Source organism: Dermacentor variabilis, chromosome 3, assembly GCF_050947875.1.
Source record: "Dermacentor variabilis isolate Ectoservices chromosome 3, ASM5094787v1, whole genome shotgun sequence".
Lineage (NCBI taxonomy): Eukaryota > Metazoa > Arthropoda > Arachnida > Ixodida > Ixodidae > Dermacentor > Dermacentor variabilis.
Genome location: NC_134570.1, coordinates 217,503,094 through 217,523,519, shown reverse-complemented (window position 1 = coordinate 217,523,519; position 20,426 = coordinate 217,503,094). Strand labels below are relative to the sequence as shown.

At 47.5% G+C, this 20,426-nt stretch overlaps 1 protein-coding gene across 3 annotated transcripts in view; it reads right to left on the bottom strand.

Annotated features, from left to right (window-relative positions):
- LOC142576640 (general transcription factor 3C polypeptide 3-like) overlaps positions 1-17,471 on the bottom strand; it is a 255,854-nt gene extending 238,383 nt beyond the window's left edge. The window contains exons 1-2 of one of the 3 annotated variants that reach the window (XM_075686857.1): positions 17,216-17,471; positions 17,064-17,138 (exon numbers count right to left, since the gene is read on the bottom strand). In XM_075686857.1, coding sequence (XP_075542972.1) covers positions 17,064-17,138; positions 17,216-17,320 — 180 coding nt within the window. In that variant the 5' untranslated portion in view covers positions 17,321-17,471. The remainder of the gene's footprint in view (positions 1-17,063; positions 17,139-17,215) is intronic. The other 2 variants (XM_075686856.1, XM_075686854.1) reach the window with 2 other exon arrangements.
- Between the last annotated feature and the right edge of the window lie 2,955 nt (positions 17,472-20,426).

The window sequence follows — 20,426 nt, the reverse complement described above, 5'->3', positions numbered from 1 at the left end:
GTTACAAAATATTTTCCTGTGTGCATTTTCAAAGCCTTGAACTATGTGTATAACAATGCATCAAATTTTTAATTCTTATAAGTTTATTTACTTTTTTATTGTTGTTATCATGAATGAAGAGTACATATATACCACTGCAAAATATTTTTCCCTCACTTTACGGTCACCCTAGAAAAATTAGAGTAAATTTTTTAGAATTCAGTCCCTCAGAAGAATCAAAATCTGCAATAAAAAGAATCGACCTTGTGCGGTTGCATATGGCGAAAAAAATCGACCCTCGAAGGGTTAAACGTTTCTGAAAAGTCTGCACAGACCCCAAATGTTAAGGCTTTACTTTCCATAAATTCTATGAGAAACTTATGTCACTCTATGGCATGAACACAAGAGAAACAGTCCGAGCAGACAACACACAAGTTTCATTTGGCAAAATGTGTGAAATATATACAGTATACTCTTGTTAATTTGACTAACTTGACATATGAGTTAATATTATCTCAACTGAAAGTCCTGGCAAGCACCCATACATTTATCTGGACTAAAGTATTCGGTATTTCAACCTGACCAGATTATTCAAACTTGACTGATCAGCACTTACACATGTGACTCCCCCAATGTCGACCCCATTCGTAAACACAATGGCAGCAGTGTCTATCTCGGTGGTGCTAAAGGACAGTGAATGCGTCAAGCACACTTCAGGTCCCACCAAAAAAGCCCATTTTCAGCATGTCATTAAGGAAGAAAGCACAATCAAGATGGAAGTAGCGCAACAAAACTGCACAAAGGAACGAAGAAAGGTCACACACAAAGTGCCACACTTTTAACTGAGGTTTAGTGGGAAAACGCAAAGCTTAAGTATTGAACGGAACAGGTGTAAGAATCATAAATGAAAAAAGTCGCTGTTTCGACCAAAAGGCGAAGCATCGATTGTGATAGCAAATTAGTGAACAGTAAGGAGAATGAAGAATAGTAGTTTCATCAGCCATATAAACTTGTAAACATAGCCTTACTAACAGAATTAACAAGTATGGTGCCGCGCGTGCAAAAGCAAACATGAACACATCTCACTCGATGATCGCGGAAACTTAATGTCAAAACACTGGAGTGAGGAAGCATGGCAGCAGCAGCAAGTGAATTGACCTTGCTGCATCTCGCATCAACACAAACTAAGCCACGGAAACACAGCATGCGGTGAACTCTGTCCCCGTCCCGTTGCTGATAGCTTTCAATATACAGTAGCCAAGGCACGCGCGTGCGACCGCCCGGGCCACCTGGAGTAGAATGCGCCCCCTCCCTAACTGTTTCCCCGGAGCCTTGCGCACAATGGAAAACGGCCCACTGCCTTTCCGCTTCTCTCCCTTGCATGCTTTCAATTGCATATACAGCATACAGTGTGCGGCAACAATTTTTTTGCCCTTGGTCATTATACGGAACCTCACGGTGGTGGTAGAAATGCACTTGGAGTATCCATATATTTGCTATAGCAATAAAAACATTATCATGGGATGTAAATGACACATTTTTTGGACCAAGCACAAGATCCGAGGTACGTACAGCTGTTAAACATACACAGGCGCAGACATCAAAGAAAGTATGCCAGATGAAACACTTAAGAAATTTGTTGCTTGTAAGCATGGAGTAGTGTATAAGATATCAATGACATGTGGCAGATGCTAGATCGGCCAAACTGGACGTTGTCTAAACATGCGTCTGCAGGAACATAGCTGTTTATCACTTTGTCCCCCTTGTTCCTATTTAGTCCAGAGCTCCACCACGAACGGATGCCAGCCACTGACTGAAAGGACCACCGGGTTCTATCAGCATCATGATTTGTCCACTATGGAGATAGCCGAAGCATGTTTCATACATTGTCTTACTGGCGACACAAGCATCAGCCAGGCGTCTGTAACTTTGCTGAAAGAAGAGATTAATTTCACTGACACCCCCATGATAATAATTTTCCTTATGGTTTTTCTGCCTGATAAATAGTGCTTTCACCAAGAAGCGAAATTTAAGCATTAGGCTCCAAGGAGCTCCGAAAGATCGTAAGAACCGTCGTACATGAAGAACTGTGCAGGATGTTCCCTTCGATGCAGCCTCAAGTAGCATCCATTGATGACATCGTCCGAAAGCAGATTCAGCAGTCGCTTGGAGTCCCCTGAATCGCCGTGGCCTCAGCCATAAGGGATGACCTATGCCGCCATGCTGTCGTACATGAAGAACTGTGCAGGATGTTCCCTTCGATGCAGCCTCAAGTAGCATCCATTGATGACATCGTCCGAAAGCAGATTCAGCAGTCGCTTGGAGTCCCCTGAATCGCCGTGGCCTCAGCCATAAGGGATGACCTATGCCGCCGTAGTTTGCCATCATGTTGACCCCTTTGCGCCCACGCCAGGGCCAGGGCCCAGTACCGCCACAGTTCCATTGTTTGCCGCTGCAGCCGCCAGCGCACCCTCCTGTCGCCCAGCGCAGCTACCCAAGGAATGATGTGCTCCACACTACCGCCCGCTCTGCTACCACTGCGGAGAAGCGGGCCAAATCTACTGCCAGTGCCCATAACTGCGACTTGGGACTGCAAGGCTTCGCCGTCAATGCACTGCATCCACAGCTTGGAGAACGGCTTCAAGATATCGCCAACTACCTCACCGAAACACAGTGGAGACCTTGCCTTGTTCGCATTCACCATCACCAGGACACTACCTGTTGCTGCAGCACCAATCGTACAAAGGACCAGCTCCTGGCTGGTTCGTAAACCCATATCCAGAAAACTAAAAGCAGCAACCGGTGGAGATGCAGTTGCTGTACATCAAAACACTGAAAATGGTGTGGTGGTGTGGTGAAGTGGTGGCGGCCACTGCCGCCACCACTTCAAGATATATCTCAACGACGTAGGAACGACAGGCCGCCATCCCGATGGAGCCTCGAAGCCAAGGACATGCTGACAAAAGGTCTGACGATGAGACGTACCAGCTACACAACAACGTCATCCAGCCATGATGCACTGCCCCGACCCAATCGCAATGCAAGACGAAGAACCACCGACCTCGAAGTGTTTCTCAACAGACACACCGTCACCGCTCTAGTAGACACAGGAGCCGACCACTTTTTCATCAGTGAACCTTTTGCCGTCAGGCTGAAGAAAGTCAAGACTACACGAAAGTCATCAAAACTTAAAGCTGGGCGAGTTTGGTGTTTGTCGTTACTGTCTTTCTTTTGTTCAGTTTTTTGTTACATGGGATGGCCCTCCTATCCGGACGGTTGGAGGACACCTTATAATGCCAACTGGAAGCTGCACAGCAAGAGTTACAGTGTGTAACCGGACTTACACCGTGACCTTCATTATCCTTCAAGAGTGCTCCCGCAATGCAATTCTTGGCATGGACTTTCTTAACACAGCACAATGATCAACCTGAAGTCGAAATCGATTACACTGTGCGAAGGCCAAGGGATACCGAGGGAGAGATCTCGCAGTCACCATTGTTTGAGTGTGCTCAAAGATCAAGTTAGCATCCTGCCTTGCTCAAGCATTGTCATTTCTGTCAGCACCAAAACACCCGCGGATGTAGAAGGTGTCAATGAGGGCAACCAACATCTATTGCTCGACCGTGAAATTTGCGTCACAAAAGGGATCGCACAACTGCATGGAGGAAAAGCAAGAGTGATTCTGACAAACTTCAGCCAGGAGTTCAAGCACATCAAAAAGGGCACGACGATCACACATATTGCGGAAATTGTGGCAACCAGCAATGCGTTTGTCCTCTCGAATTCTGCAGCATCTACCTCGACGACCACAGTTCCGAATCAGACTGACCAAGTCTGATCCAAGTATCCCCATTAGTAAGCAGGAACAGCTCAAAGGACTTCTCTGATGACACAAAGACTGCTTTTCCACGTCATCGAGGATTTGACAAACAGATGACATTGTCCTTTCAACAACACTGGAGATGAGTTACAAGTGATTGAGGACCTTAGCAGAGAGAGTGTAAGAGTGGGGTTGAGGATTAATATGCAGAAGACAAAGATAATGATGAATAGCCGGGTAAGGAAACAAGAGTTCAGGATCGCCAGTCAGCCTCTTGAGTCTGTGAAGGAGTATGGTTACACTCGTGAATTACTCACAGGGACCTCTGATCATGAGAAGGAAATTCACAGAAGAATAAAAATGGGTTGAAGCACATATGGCACATTTTCAGCTCCTGACTGAAAGCTTACCATTATCATTGAAAAGGAAGGTGTACAATCAGTGTATTTTACCAGTGCTGACATATGGGGCAGAGACCTGGAGACTGACAAAGAAGCTTGAGAACAAGTTGAGGACCGTGCAAGGAGCGATGGAACGAAGATTGCTAGGCATAACGTTAATAGACAGAAAGAGAGCGGTTTGGATGAGAGAGCGAATGGGTATAGCCGATATCCTAATTGCCATTAAGAGAAAAAAGTGGAGCTGGGCAGGTCATGTGCATAAGATAGATAACCAGTGGACCATTAGGGTCACAAAATGGATGCCAAGAGAAGGGAAGCACAGTCGAGGATGGCAGAAGACTAGGTGGGGCGATGAAATTACGAAATTTGTGGGCACTAGTTGGAATCGGCTGGTGCAGGACAGGGGTAACTGGAGATCACAGGGGGCCAATTGGAGATCACAAAGAGGCCTTCGTCCTGTGGTGGACATAAAATGAGCTAAGGATGATGATGATGAAGAATCTACCTGGTGTAAGAAGCGTGGATGACCCTGATACGAAATAGAAGAGCAGCTACACGGTCACGGGAAAAGCAAAACAAGAAAATAAAGAAAAGCATCAGGAGACGAAATAGAAGAGCAGCTACACGGTCACGGGAAAAGCAAAACAAGAAAATAAAGAAAAGCATCAGGAGCACAATCATAACAAGGTAACATAAAAAAATTAGGACTACAGACAATATTCCACCAGTAACATTGGTGGTAATTACAACAGCTGGCATGCAGCGACTATTACAGGCACTGAAGGTACCTAGAACCGAAGTACTTTCAGTGATGCCAACATAATTTGCGGAAATACAAAGAAAGGATGACTATCCAAGCTTGGTTTAAGAAGGAAGGACAGCAAGCGACAAATAAAAGAGGATGGACCATTTTTGAATTTCAGAGGGAAACGGACAGTTGTAAAGACGATGCAAGTTTACCTCGGGTAGAGAAGTGCTGCAGTTAGTGGTCCCTAAATCACTACAATGCCTTGGATTTAGGGCACGACAGCATTATGGCTGGGCTCCAAAGCATAAAGTAGTGGCCAGGATCACAGAAATTTTCTGGCCAGGACTACAAATCTAAGAGGCATGTAAAATTCTGTGACATCTACCAACAGAAGATGCCCAAAGGATGAGTGGGTCAAGTATCACTTGGGAATACGCCAACCACACAGATGCCATTCCAGAGAGTAGCAAGAGTAGGACCAATTAAGCTTGTATGAGCAATAGAATGATGCCACTGACGGTTCAATAGTCTACTGAGAAGATAACCGATAAAACGTAACATCAAGGCATCATAGAGAGGCATACAACTTACAACTCACCACTGGTGGTTATGAAGAAACCAGATGGCTCCAAACCAAACCAGATGGTTGGTTGGTTAGTTTGGGTTTAATGGCACAAAGGCAACTAAGGTCATGCTGCGCCAGTCACAAGACAAAATGAAACGTAACGTTAGAGCAGGTAAACCTGCATTACATTATAGTTGGTGTAAATAACCAGTTTTTTCTAAAAAGTCGAACAGGTTAGTAAATGGCACTAGGGGGTCATCTGCCAGTAATAGCGCAGGGTGTAATGGAGTGTGCAAATTATACAGGATGTGTAAAAATCTCCGTCTCTGTGTCATTGTGTGGACATGTTACTTAAGCTCGTTAATTCGAACAGCAAGGGGAAGCCACTTCAGTTCGAATTAACGAAAGTTCAAACTAACGAAAGTGAAGGAGAACAACAGTACACTGCGATTTGGAAGCAGTAGGGCATGCCAGAAATTTAATGCTTTAAAAAGTCTGTGATCATAGCCTGCCTTTTTTCTTTGAAGGCGACAGCTAGCACTTCTTGCTCTAACGAGCGAATGTGGCGGAAGGCCTACTCTTCGCCTCCTTCAAAAGTGAAGAAGAGACAGGCAGCATTCAATCCAGCCATGACCTCCGCAGCGGAGGGCTTCACTGGCGCATCGTCTTTCTTCTCTTCCTACTTCTTGTCTTTGGCAGCGACAGGTTCAGCGCTTCTGACCTCAGAAATTATGTCCTCATCTTTCAGCGCACCACACACCACTGCACTCTCGTCCATGTCGACATAGTCAGCAAAGGAGATGTCGTCCAAAACGGCCGCCATGGAAGCGGTGTCGCCATCTTCGGGCGCAGGTGGCTGGTTTCCTCCCTGTAGAGCTTGCACGCCGAAGCCACAGTGGCGATAGCAATTTGCTACCGTAACTGCAGTTACTTGCTCCCAAGAACGCACACGCGTGTGTAGCGCACTTAGGAGCGTAACCTGATAATTATTACAGAAAATAATTTGCTCCCAACAGAGGGCGCCAGTAAAGTGACTAAAAAATTTTAATGATACCTTAGTCCATGGGCTGCAGTGCCACTGCAGTGTTAGGTGGAAGGAAGGCTAGCTCAATGGCCTTCGTCTCAACGTCAACCTTATGAGAGCAACAGTTGTCAACGAGCCGAAGGACTTTTCGTCCACAACGTTCAAACTTTTTGTCCACCTTCGCTAGCCACTGTCCGAACAGTTCCCCCGTCATGATGTGATGTTCTGTAAGCGCCACTTGCCAGTCGTAGGCCGAGGTTATGAACTGAGTCAAGTCGCCTGATGTAAGACTGTCTTGCTGAACCATATATGATACCGCCATAGTCTAATATGCTGCATACTAAAGTGCGGTAGATGTGTAACAGGCATTTATGGTAAGAGCTCCAGCGTTTCTGGGAGAGGATTTTGAGTATGTTAAGTGCATTGTTCGCTTTGATTTTAATACTATTTATGTGTGCTAGAAAGGTAGACTTTTTATCAAAAAGAACACCCAGAAACTCGTGTTCTTGTTTTACTGGTAGTGTGGCTTCCTGTAGATTAAGGATGGGATCTGGTTGTAGGCCCCATTTTTTGTGTAAGAACAACACTAATAGTTTTTTCACTTGAGAAGTGAAAGCCATTTTCAGATGCCCACTGCGTTAGTTTGTTTAATGTAATTCGAATTTGCCGTTCGCAGGTTGCCATGTTCGATGCACGACATGCAATTTGTAGGTCATCCACATATAGTGAATGCATTACAGAGAATGGAATTACATTATTGAGCAAGTTAATTTTCACCACAAACAATGTTGTGCTTAATACGCATCCCTGAGGTACACCGTTTTCTTGAATAAATACACGGGACAGCATCGTTCCTAAACCCATTTGGAATGTTCCATCGGACATGAAATTAGCTAGACATTTGAGCATTCTACCACGGATACCTAAATCCGCTAAGTCCCTTAAAATACCAAACCTCCATGTTTTGTCTTATGCCTTTTCTAGATCAAAGAAAACCGTGAGACAGTATTGCTTGCGTAGAAAGGCCGCACGTATCTCATGTTCTAGCCGAACTAGATGATCTGTTGTAGAGCAGCCTTTCTTGTACCCACACTGGTGAATATTGAACAGCTTCTCAGTTTAAAGGACGTATGTCAATCTGATGTTTATAATGGATTCATAGGACTTTGCAAGACAGCTTGTGAGTGCTATATGTCGGTAGCTGGTAGCTGTTGTAGGATGCTTTCCAGCTTTCAAGAAAGGGATTATAATGGCTTTTTTCCACTCATTCGGCATTTTTCCTGTTTCCGAGGTTATGTTGAAAAAGCGGAGCAAGATCATTACTGTTTTTGGAGATTCATGTGCAAGCATTGTGTAATGTACTCTGTCCGGACCGGGAGCTGTTTTTTTGCCAGTAGTGAGTACTCTGTTGATTTCTGGAAGTGTTAAGGGGGCATTATATGATCTCCCGGAACTTCCTGTTGTCGGAAGCTTTTGTTTTTCTGCTGATTGTTTATATTTTTGAAATGCAGTGGAATAGCTTACTGAGCTTGATATGTTATGGAAATGCTGCCCTAATATGTCTGCTTGTTCTTTTAAATTCGCTTGCGTACCTGGGGGTGAGAGTATGGGGATCGTGTAAGGAGCGTAGTCGTCTCTAAACTTATGAAGATGATCCCACATTCTTTTGGATGTTATTGAGCTATTTATGGAGGATACATACATTTGCCAAGACTGTCTTTCAGCTTGCCTGCATGTGTACCTGGCTTTCGCCTTTGCTTTCTTCAAATACAGCACGTTATATTGTGTTGGGCATCACAGAAAGATACCCCCCGCTTTGTTTTGTGCTTTTTCAGATTGTGTACATGCATTCGTCCCCCAGGGTTTTAGTTTTTTCCTTAAGAAGCTGGAGGATTGCAGAATCGTCTGCTCTGCTTCAGCAAGTATAGAGGCAGTAATCTTTTCATTCATTTCGTCTATCGTTTGATCATCTGATATGTCATCCAGACTGGCCTTTTCACTGAAGAGAGGCCAGTCTGCTAGATGGAGTTTCCAACGGGGTGATCTTAATGGTACTGTAGGGAAAGGCGATGTTTCTTTAATAATGCTGGGAATATGATCACTACCATCAGGATTGTCAATAACACTCCATTTAAAATCGATAAAGAGAGATGGAGTGCACAGCGCCAGATCTGGACAGCTCATAGCTCCTGTACTTGGGGAGCAGCAGGTTGCCACACCAGTGTTTAAAAGGCATATGTCGTTTGTCAGGATAAAATCTTCAAGTGTTTGTCCCCTGGTGTCAGTTGTTTTGCTACCCCATAATATATTATGAGCGTTAAAATCACCTGCAATTAAAGAAAGGTTTAGGTAGCTGGTTTAAAATTAACACCAGATCTCTTACATTAAGATGTGAATGTGGTGGAATGTATATTGAACAAATGGTAATAGTTTTGTGTGCTAAAACCGTGACAGCCACGGCTTCTAAGTGAGTACTAACGGCAACTTCTCTAGTTGCAATGCCGCTCTGTACAACAATAGCTACACCACCCGAAAGCCGGTTCACTTGAGTACGGTCGCGCCGTACAACAGTGCAGCCTTTTAAAATGTTTTTGTGCTTTTCACCTAAGTTTCTTGTAAGTACAAGGCCACAGGAGAGAAGTTACTTAACATGTCTTTGACGTCACCTAAGTTGTGTGAAAGCCCTCTACAATTCCAATGCACAATAAAAGCCATTTTCAAACTGAAAGGTAGAAAATGGCATTAAAAGTAAATGAAAACAAGAAAGATGTTAGGTGACAAAGATCTAAAGAATGCTAATACAAAGGAGCGATAACCTTTAGGTTATCGCTTTCTTATTTAACGTGGTGATTGGGACTTTATCCCTTTTTCCGCACTCGACAGAGCGCTTGTCCTTCGGCGTCGACGACACCGGGGTTTTTGGATTGACCTCCATCGCTCTCTCTGAAGCGCTGGAGGACCGAGAATCGGGCGCCGAGACACGTTTCTTGGGCCTTGGAGTTCGGTTTATTTTAGGGCTCTGCGGGACTGGTGTCTGCAGGGCCTTTGAAAAGGATGGAGCAGCGTTGGCTGCTTCCACCACGGGGGCGGGAGGGGTCACTGCGGGACCACTATGCGTTGGCTCGGAGGACTCCTGAGACCTCTGTGACACTGCCCCCACCTGCGTCACATCAGCATAACTTCTTCGTGAAAGGTATGACAATTGCTTTCTCGCTTCAAAGAATGAGGTTTTTTTCTTTGACAGTTTGAGCAATTACTTTGTTTTCTTTTTTCCAGCAAGGGCAGGACCACAAATAAGCTGGATGATCTTCTTTGCAGTTAAAACAAAGTGCGGAAGAGGTGCAATTGTCAGATTGTTGATCGTTGGAGCTGCATTTAGCACAAGTTGTTTGTCCTCAACATGCATGCAAAGCATGCCCATACCTTTGGCATTTGAAACATCGTCTAGAGATTCGGGATATATGGTCTAACATTTACCTTTACATAACCTGCATCCAGTGAGGTAGGCATTACACTTGTTCCGAAGGTGAGTATAACATGTTTTGTGGGGATTTCTTGGTCATTCCTGCAGATGACAATTCTTTGGACTTTGGTAACATTTTGTTCCTGGAAACCTTCCAGCAGTTCTTCATCGCTCAAGCCAATAAAGTCTTCCTCTGATATCACACCCCTGCTTGTATTTCATGTTCTGTGTGTAACGCAACATTGCCAATGTTGCGTTACAATACTGGTAAGTTCTGTGAGCTTTTGCGCTTGATCTTTGTCATTTAGTTCTAGGAGGAGGTCCCCACTAGACATTTTTTAGGCTTTGTATGTAGGTTCGATTTTTTCTTTTAGACACTTGGCCACTAGGAATGGGGAGAGCTTTCTTAACGGTACGTTATTTTCACTGTGCAGTACATAGAACTTGGGAAATGATGGAGCATTGCTCCGAAAAGAGAACTGGAACGTTGCTTTGGTGCGGCATCTTTTCAGACGACGATTATAGAGAACAGAGGCTTGCGCTGCCATGAGAAAAATGTGTATGTTCGGCAACAGCGCCTACCGCCCACCACGGAGCCAAACGCGGGGACACAGCAGAGCTTGTGTACAAGTCTGCACGGCGCCAGTCATACGCCATCACTATAACCAAATATGGTGCACCCAAGGATAGGCAAACAAGGTTAAACCTTGCCTCCAAGGAGAAAGGAAGTAAATGAAAGAGAGAAGAAGACAGGAAAGCTCAAAAAGTGAGAGAGAAAGACGAAGATTTGAGGAAAGAGAGACAAGAAAAGGCGACTGCCGATTTCCCGCAGGTGGGTAAGTCTGGAGGGGCCCTCTATGGGAAGCAGAGGCCAAAAAGGTGTGTTGCCTCCACCGGCAATACACCTCTACCGGCTCAGTTTCTAGCTGCGCGTTGCCGCGCAGCTAGAAACTGAGCCAAGACAGAGCTGAGAGCAGTGCGAAAGCGGAACTATGGTGGCTAGCGAAAAGGAAAGCGCACGACGATAAGCTGTTTCTTTATTTTATGACGCCAACTTTGACGCTTCAAGATGCTGGGCTCGACTTCAGCGATTTAAGCACTGATGAACGTGACCTGCTACTGAGGGCTTGCGTTGCCGGCGTCGTTGCATACTACTACGACGGCAACTGTATGTCGTGGCTGTACATATTTGCACATTTGTAGCTTTTCCTTCGTGAAAACCAAATGCTGCACTAACTGCCCCGTTTTCGACCTGCACTTGTTGCACTTTGGAGAATGCAGGCAAGACCGACGGAACAGCGCCACGGGAAAGCATTGCTTTGAAAGGCACTCCACACGACTTCAGTAAGTCAACGTTGAACTCATAATCCTCTGGACGAAAAACGCAGCGAGCACACCATGCGATTTTTCGGCTCTTTGCCAACGCACTGTGGCAGAGGTACGGCATTTAACCCCTTCGAACGGGCAGGTTCACTCGCTTGAACACAGTGATAAGTAACGTCTGATTCGCCGCTGCAACTGCCCTTGGCCAAGTTCCGCGGACGTTCGCGCATCACATGGACGTGGCATTCTTGCTGCTTGTTCCAAAAGCAAGTTTCGCGTGCCAGCAGAACCAGCGCAGCACGCCGCGATAACGACAAAACTGAAACTCCAAAGCGCGTGCGGCACAGAGTCGAGCGAAAACGAAACCGTTCGACCACCCATACTATTGAAGGGCAACGTCAAAATGTCATTTTTTTCTTAGAATCGAATAGAGGTAGACAAGTAGCATTTTCTTCCGTCTTATAGCCTAATGAAATTACCTTTTAATACGAGTAGTTGAGTACTAGTGACATAAATTATGATGAGGAGTGCCTTCGTCATCGGGCTAGTACCGCAATGTCACTGGGGGGTCTCAAATCGTGTCATGCATTTACCTCAATTTCTCGGTTACTAAAGCTGTGTTCCCGATTACATTGACGCCTTAGACGTTCTAGAGTGTAGAGGTCGCCACAGTTCAGCCCTGTTTTTTAGGCTGCCACCAAAGTGTGGCGCTCTCTGTGACCTGTGTGTGTCTCTATATGTTCGGGCTCAATAAAGGAGGGTCATTCCCTTTTCGTCTAAGCAAGTGGCCATACGTGTCGGTCCGTTCCTGCATGCCCGTGCCCCGTGGCACTAACCACACGACATGGTGTCAGAAGTGGCCGGATAACGCCCCCCTGCCTTAGCCCTCACCTCATAGGAAGGCACCAACATGTCCCTCGAGACCGGGTACGGCTTCAACTTCCAGCCGCCAGCACCGTTAGACTTCACGAACCCGCCAACGTGGGCGACATGGCTCAGCTGCTACGAAGACTACGCAGTGGTTTCAGGACGGACGCAAGCGTCGGAAGACATGCAGGTACTCTCGCTACTGTACTGCATGGGCCCGGAGGCTCGCCCGCTTCTCGAGACTTTCTCGCTCAAAGCACAGTTTCTCGCTTCATACCAAGCCATTGCCACCCGCTTCACTGAGCACTTCGTTCACCCGGCAAACGAGCTTTACGAGTCGTCACGGTTCCACAGACATGTTCAGCTACTCGACGTAAGCGTCGACACGTACTACGCAGAATTGCGCAGGATGGTTAAGCGCTGTAACTATCCATCTGTTGCTGTCGAGAAAAGGCTCGTACGCGACTGGTTCATCGTCGGCCTCCGCGACTCCCGTCTCTCGGACCAGCTGTGCTGAAACGCGAAGTTGACACTCCAGGACGCTTGGACACAAGCCCGTTAATCAGAAGACGATGACAGGGAAAAGGCGTTGCCCCAGAACCGCATCGAGCACTCCCGCGAGCTCAACTTCAAAACCATAAAAGCCAGAAGTTCCCCTCTCGTCGTCGCTCCGGCGCTAAGCCTCGTTCGCCGCAGCCGCAAGCAGAGCGCTCACGCAAGCCGTCCACATGTGAATTCTGCGGCCGCGCGCCTCATTGACGTTCAGACTGCCGGGCCCGATGCTCTGCCTGCAACTTCTGCAAAAAGAAAGACTACTTTGCCGTAGTATGCCGCTCGCGGAAGTTCAAGCAGAACAAGCTCAGCTCCGTTCACCTGCACACCGTTGTGACACCCGCCGCGGCAAAGTTCGTCGACGTCACCATTGATGACTACACTGCGCAGTTCAAGGTTGACTCAGGAGCCGAAGTATCTGCCGTTCCTAGTGACTTTCCTACATCATCATCATCATCATCATCATCAGCCTGGTTACGCCCACTGCAGGGCAAAGGCCTCTCCCATACTTCTCCAACAACCCCGGTCATGTACTAATTGTGGCCATGCCGTCCCTGCAAACTTCTTAATCTCATCCGCCCACCTAACTTTCTGCCGCCCCCTGCTACGCTTCCCTTCCCTTGGGATCCAGTCCGTAACCCTTAATGACCATCGGTTATCTTCCCTCCTCATTACATGTCCTGCCCATGCCCATTTCTTTTTCTTGATTTCAACTAAGATGTCTTTAACTCTCGTTTGTTCCCTCACCCAATCTGCTCTTTTCTTATCCCTTAACGTTACACCTATCATTCTTCTTTCCATAGCTCGTTGTGTCGTCCTCAATTTGAGCAGAACCCTTTTCGACTTTCCTACATTGCCCGACAAACTCGACCATGTCGACACTCTGCTCACTGGCCCGGGAGGACAGCCACTCCGCGTGCTGGGCTCGTATGTGGCATGACTTCAGTGGCAAGGGAAAACAAGCTGTCAGCGCCTCTACGTGATCCAGTCTCTGACTGTGCCTCTTCTGGGACTGCCAGCACTCCAAGCCCTCCGAGTAGTTCGATTTCTTGATCAACTCAAGACTTCAAAAGTGACGCTGCACGCCGAGCTCTTCAATGGATTGGGCACTCTCAAGGATGAATACAACATCCGGTTGAAACCCGATGCTGTACCTTTCTCGCTAAGCGTACCTCGCATGATCCCCGTCCCGCTGCTCGAGATCGTCTGCTGCGAGCTGGACAATTAAATTGGAAAGCGCAGGCATGATCTGTAGGGTTGACCAGCCAACACCATGGTGCTCGGGTCTCGTCGTCGTCCGGAAAGGCGATGGTTCCTACCGCCTCTGCGTCGACTTGACACAACTGAACAAGGTCGTCCTCCGGGAACGACATATTCTACCAACTGTCGAGCAAGTCCTTGGCCTCCTTGGCGATGCAACAGTTTTTTAGAAGCTGGACGCGACTACAAGCTTCCACTAGGTGAAGCCCTCCAACGACTCCCAAGAGCTTACGACATTCATCACCCCATATGGCCGATACTGCTTCTGCCGGCTCCCCTTTGGCATCACCTCCACACCAGAGTACTTCCAAAAGCAGATGGCAAGAATCCTGGAGGGCCAAGAAGGAGTCGCCAATATGATAGATGATATTTTGGTTTTTTGGACGCACCCGCCAGGAACATGATGCCAGACTGAGCCAGGGGCTATCTCGCCTTGCAGAAGCAGGTATCACATTGAACCAGGACAAGTGTCGTTTTGGAGTACCCGAGGTCTCCTTCCTCGGAGTTGTCATCTCAGCACAGGGCATCAGGCCAGATCCGGGCAAGGTCGAAGCAGTCAAAGCCATGGAAGCTCCAGCGGACGTCACCGGAGTTAGAAGACTGCTCAGAATGGTGAATCATCTTGCCAGATTCTTGCCACACATCTCGGACGTCACAGCTCCCATCAGAGCCTTACTGAACAAGTCTGCGAGTTGGGTGTGGCAACACGAGCAAAAGGCAGCATTCGAGAAAATCAAGGAACTCTTGACGTCAGACAGGTGCATGGCCAAGTACCACCCTTCGTACGCCACTACGGTGTCTGCAGACGCAAGCTCATTCAGACTCGGCGCAGTTCTGCTACAGACGCAACCCTTAGGAGAGTGCCGCCCAGTCGCGTTCGCTTCAAGGTCAATGACCGTGACCGAGCAGCATTACAGCCAGACTGAAAAAGAAGCATTGGCAACGACGTGGGCTATCCAAAGGTTCGACGAGTTCGTCTGTGGCATCCCCTTCAACGTCGAGAGTGACCACCTGCCACTCGTTTCACTTCTGGGCAAGATGGAACTAGACATGTTGCCGCCTCATATTCAGAGACTACGGCTGAAGACCATGCAATACCTGTTCCGTATGCTGCACGTGCCAGGAAAGCTGCTAGCCACAGCCGATACGTTGTCGCGCATCACCTACAAGCCGCCCACTCCTCTAGACACTATCGAACTTTTTGCAGCACAGGTAGTCGGCTGCACGTCGGAAGTCTTGCCACTCAGCCCTAAAGACGTGCGACAGGCAAAAGAGTTCGATGGCGAGTGCAAGGCCCTCGCCTCCTGCTGCCAGCATGGTTGACCACAAAAGACCAAGATACCACTGCACCTCTCAAAGTACACCTCTGTGGCAGACGAGCTCTCTGTCTGCGGCGGTGTTCTGCTGAAAGGCGCCCGGTTAGTCATCCCATCGTCCCTTCGGCCAGCGGTCTTGATGCTGTTGCACGAAGCTCATCAGGGCATCAACAGGACCAAAGCCCTAGCTCGGGAGTCAGTTTGGTGGCCTGGTATCTCTGCAGACATCGTCTCTCTCGTCGCCAACTTCCACCCACGCGAACTTTGCCGAGCCCCTGCTCTCCACGGCCCTACCTGGACATCCCTGGGAATTCCTTGGAATGAACTTGTTCCACCTCAACGGCCTGGTGGTGGACTATTACTCAAGGTTCCCTGAGGTGATGACCCTGAGGAGCACGACAGCTCAGGCAGTCATTGACGATCTCAAATCCATCTTTGCCCGCCATGGAATCCTGCAAGAAGTCAGGCCAGACAACGGCCTACCGTTCTCGTCGCAAGAGTTCGCGTCGTTTGCAGCATCATACGGCTTTAACCACGGGACCAGCAGTCCACACTACGCTCAATCGAGCGGAGAGGATGGTGCGTACTACCAAGGACGTGTTTTGCAAGTCAAAGGATCCTTATCTGGCTCTGCTCAGCTATCGGGATACTCCAGGAGTCGACGGCTTTAGTCCAGCCCAGCTGTTGATGGGACGTCAACTCAGAACCAGAGTCCCAAAGCAAGACTCCCAGCTACGTCCCAACTGGCCACCAACGAAAGACGTCGTCGCCAAGGATATGGCTTACAAGCAGAAGCAGGCCGACAACTACAACAGGCATCATGGAGCTCGAGACTTACCGCCACTCCAAACAGGTCAGCGTGTCTGGGTGCGACCTGATCAAGTGCAGGCTACGGTCCTCAGTTCGGGGCAAAGACCAAGAAGCCACGTGGCCGAAACGGAGCAAGGTGGCACCCTACAGCGCAACCGGCGTCACCTAGTGCCTTTTGGGCCTACTGCCTCCGGAGAGGAACCACCACCACTGCAGCAAGTTCGCTGTCAGGAACCTTAGCCTGCCAACATTGTGGAACCAACGCGTGGTGCAGTTTGCACCGTCATCGCAAGGTATACATTCGCCCGCGCGGCGCGGGCGATGACGGTGCCAACTGCACCACGCGCGCCGCTGTTCGCGCCGACAGCACTTGCGGTTTCGGCGATCTGTGCGACAAGACTCGCCGTGAACTGCAATATTTTATCTTCATTTTTATTTCCTCCCTTTCAAATGTAAGAAACAGAACAGAAGCGAAATTATCTCACTAGAGGGGAATCGGGATGTGCGGCCAAACCGGATGTGCGCGCCTGTCAATGGTGATGACTGGACGGCGCGCACTATATCTTCACTTATGCTTGGGCAACGCGCTCCGCTGTTCAACTTTCATTTGACGCTGATAGTACGCGTCGGTCCGTCCCTGTGTGCGCGTGCCCCGCGACACTAATCACGCGACATATAGCATTGCTTTATCACATTAACTTGACTTCATAGTAACCTTTAGTGTCCCTTTAAAAGGAGTTTGCGAGGGCCTGTACAGAGGTTAGAAGTGTGAGCCTGTCTATGTTGCTTATGCCGTCTCTCTTTTGCTGCACATTCTGGTAATTGAGCTTGAAGTAGTCCATTCAGAATACGAAATTGGAGTAGCCAAGCGTTGTTCGGAAAAAATATATTCTAGAATATTACTTCCATAGAAAATTCAACAGTCATAAGCTCACCACTGCATCCTGAAGGGCATCGTTGTCATCGCTGCTGGCCGAGGAGGAATCGTCGTCTTGTACAAGCCCACTTTGCTGCGATAGACAAACCCGATACATTATCAGAACGTTCCCCACCGTGACGCACTGCAACAAAGACGGACTTCACTCACATTTTTCCTGAGCGCCTTGTAAACCTCCCACTGGTCTTCGGTGATTTCGCCGAGCAGACACTTAAACGGGTCCCCGGCACTCGCGTCTTTTGCAATGTCCGCCATTGAAGTTGGCTGGTATCGGATCGACTTGGCTGATAGTTATGGTGTATGGAATGGGTCATGCGAATCGGTAGTGTCATAGAGTTTTATGTTACTATATAGAAACTCTAAGGGGTAGTGTGTACTCATAGAGTTTCACATTAGAGGGAAATCAAGCGCTGCGATTGTGCAACGTGATCATGGGAATGATAATGATGGGAACTACAGGCTTCGGATTGGCATTCTGTTGACAGGCAAACTAGTCTAAAAGTATTTTTGGCAGTTTTGGTTTCGCTCCAAGCGCAATTGCTATAACCTGCAGTGGGACAGTGCAACGCAAAGCTCTCTGCCTTTGTTATGTTGTTCGAAGTGGCGATAGCGCGCTGGGCCAGCGGCTGGCCAATGTTTGTGTCGCGTTGTGGTGTCGAAGCCCTGGCGAGAAAGCGACGGCATCGTAAACGTTGAAAGAATATGTTTTGACCGTTTGGACCTACAGGTGGGCGCTGTAGCGTTACGTGCTTTATAAAACTTCAGAATCAGAAAAAGAAGGCACTACTGATACAAGATATCAACAGTTGTACTTCTAGTGGTTCGACAATAAAATTTTATTGAGGGCTTTATTATGCATTGCGCGTTTATATGCTCATTGAAATGCGTGTTTTAGGACTTTGAGAACACAAACTTACTTGTGGTAGGAAAGGTTGCTGCTTCTTGGCTGTAGTTTAGTATCGCAAAACGTCATAACGCTTCGGAAGCGGTACGTCAATATAAAATATGATGAAGCATACTCGTAGGAGGCCCAAGCATCCCAGGCCTGCTAAAAGTACAGCAGATGTGCTTAGAAGTACTTGAAGACGTTCAGCAATCGTGACAGCCGACGCAGCCTTTCGAAAGAGCGTGAGAGTACGCAAGTGCCTGTCGTCTGTGAGAAAACTATCGCGCTAACTGCAGCGAGCAGGCGTCAGAGCAGGCGACACTTGTAGCATTCCTCTCAAGGGTGCAACACTTTCTCACGATACATTTTTATTTCCATAAATACTTGATGAATATCTTTATATAAGTACATGCACGGTTGTTATTGTTGTTGCAAAAATAAATAATTATTCTCTGGCGTTCAATCGGGAACCAAATCGCACGAGAATGCATATACCCTGGTGATAAACCACAGTACAGTGCCTAGAAATTATGGCACTAGGCTTTTGTACGATCTCTTGTCGCTGCTAATTAAAGCCCCTCCATCCACGCGCCACCGCCGCCTGGCCGGCGGAAACGTGTATGGAGGGGCTTTAGTCGCTGCGTTCCTCTCCTCTGGATTGATTCGGCGCGGCTTGGTGCATGCAGGCGCACAGACTTGGTGTGTGCCTGCTTTTTGCACTGGGCTTTCAACACATCGCTCGCTGCTCGCGCTTATGGGCATCTTGCGCTGGAGGGTGGATGGATGGATGAGGCTCAACCCTTTGAATCGGGCGGCGGCGGCGCGCGCTACCTAGCCTTTAATGGTTCTATATGCATGCATACCTATGTATTTACTCCTTTACTTTTGCGTTGATATTATCCACCTATCAGATAGTCTCCGTTTAGTTATTTCTACCTGTTCAAAGTCTATTCTACTTTCACTGTCTTTAAAACCCAAAGCTTTGAATAGTTCCCCGTTAGATTCAACTGCAGGGTGAAGTTGTTTACAAGCAAGTATCAGGTGTTCAGCCGTTTCCTCCTCCTCTCCACACGCCTCGCACACCAAATCTATCTCCTGGTATCTGGCTCGGTACGTTTTAGTCCGCAGTACACCTGTCCTGGCTTCAAACAACAATGAGCTTCCCTTAGAGTTATCGTAAATATTTTCTTTGGATATTTCTTGCTTAAACGTCCTGTATGTCTCCAATGCCGATTTGGTTTGCATTTCTGTACTCCACATACCCCTCTCTGTCTCCTTAAACTTTTTCTTGACAGATGATTCCTTACTTGTCCCCCCGCTACTGCCCAAGTAATTGCTTGTCAATTTTCTAGTTCGCTTCCTCCACCTCGTGTCAACATTCCTCGTGTATAAGTAACTGAAAACCTTTCTAGCCCACCGAATTTCCCCCATTTTTCTCAATCGCTCCTCAAATGCTATCTTGCTACTAGCCTCTCTCTGCCCTCGAAAGAAGACCATCCCATCATCCCAGATCCCCCTGCACTCAAAGATTTGGTGTCTTGCCATGTGCTCCCAGAGGGAGCTTACCCACACCACGTTGCCTAATTTCCAACTGTTGCCGGGTCTCTGTTCTAATACATAGAACTGCATTGGCAAAAGTCAGGCCTGGTACCATTACCCCCTTCCATATCCCTCGTACTACCTCGTACCTATTGTAGTTCCACAGTGCCCTACTCTTCATAATCGCTGGATTTCTGTTACCTTTAGTCATTAGATATTTTTCGTACTCTGTCAGATACTCAATGCCATTATTTATCCACACCCCAAGGTACTTGTATTTATCGACTATCTCCAGCGTGGCCTCCTGTATCTTATGCTCGCCGCAAATGTTATCATTAAAAATCATGACTGCTGATTTTTCTTTGCTAAACTTCAAGCCTAATCTGTCTCCTTCTGTACCACATATGTCCATTAATTCCTGCAGATCTTCTGCATTGTCAGCCATTAATACAATATCATCCGCGTACATCAGTCCTGGTAATGACTGTTCAATCAATTTTCCTTGTTTGAAAAATGATAGGTTGAAGCCGAGTCCGCTTTGCTGTATTTTGGCCTCTAAACCTTGTAGGTACAGCATAAACATCAGAGGTGACAATGGGCACCCCTGCCTAAGCACCCGCCGAATCATTACAGGCTCCGAAACCTGCCTTTCCCATTGTATAATCACCCGGTTACCTTTATAGATATCTTTTAAGAAATTGGTTACTCCATCTTGCACTCCTAAAGTTTCCAGAATGCCCCACAAGCCCTCTTGAAGTACACTGTCATAGGCTCCCTTGATGTCCAAAAAAAGCCAGCCATAGGGGTCTGTGTTCCTTTTCAGCTATTTCAATGCACTGTGTTAGCGAGAACAGATTGTCTTCTAGCCTCCTATGCTTCCGGAACCCATTTTGTAGCTCTCCAAGTACCCCCTCGTTCTCTACCCATGCCTGCAGT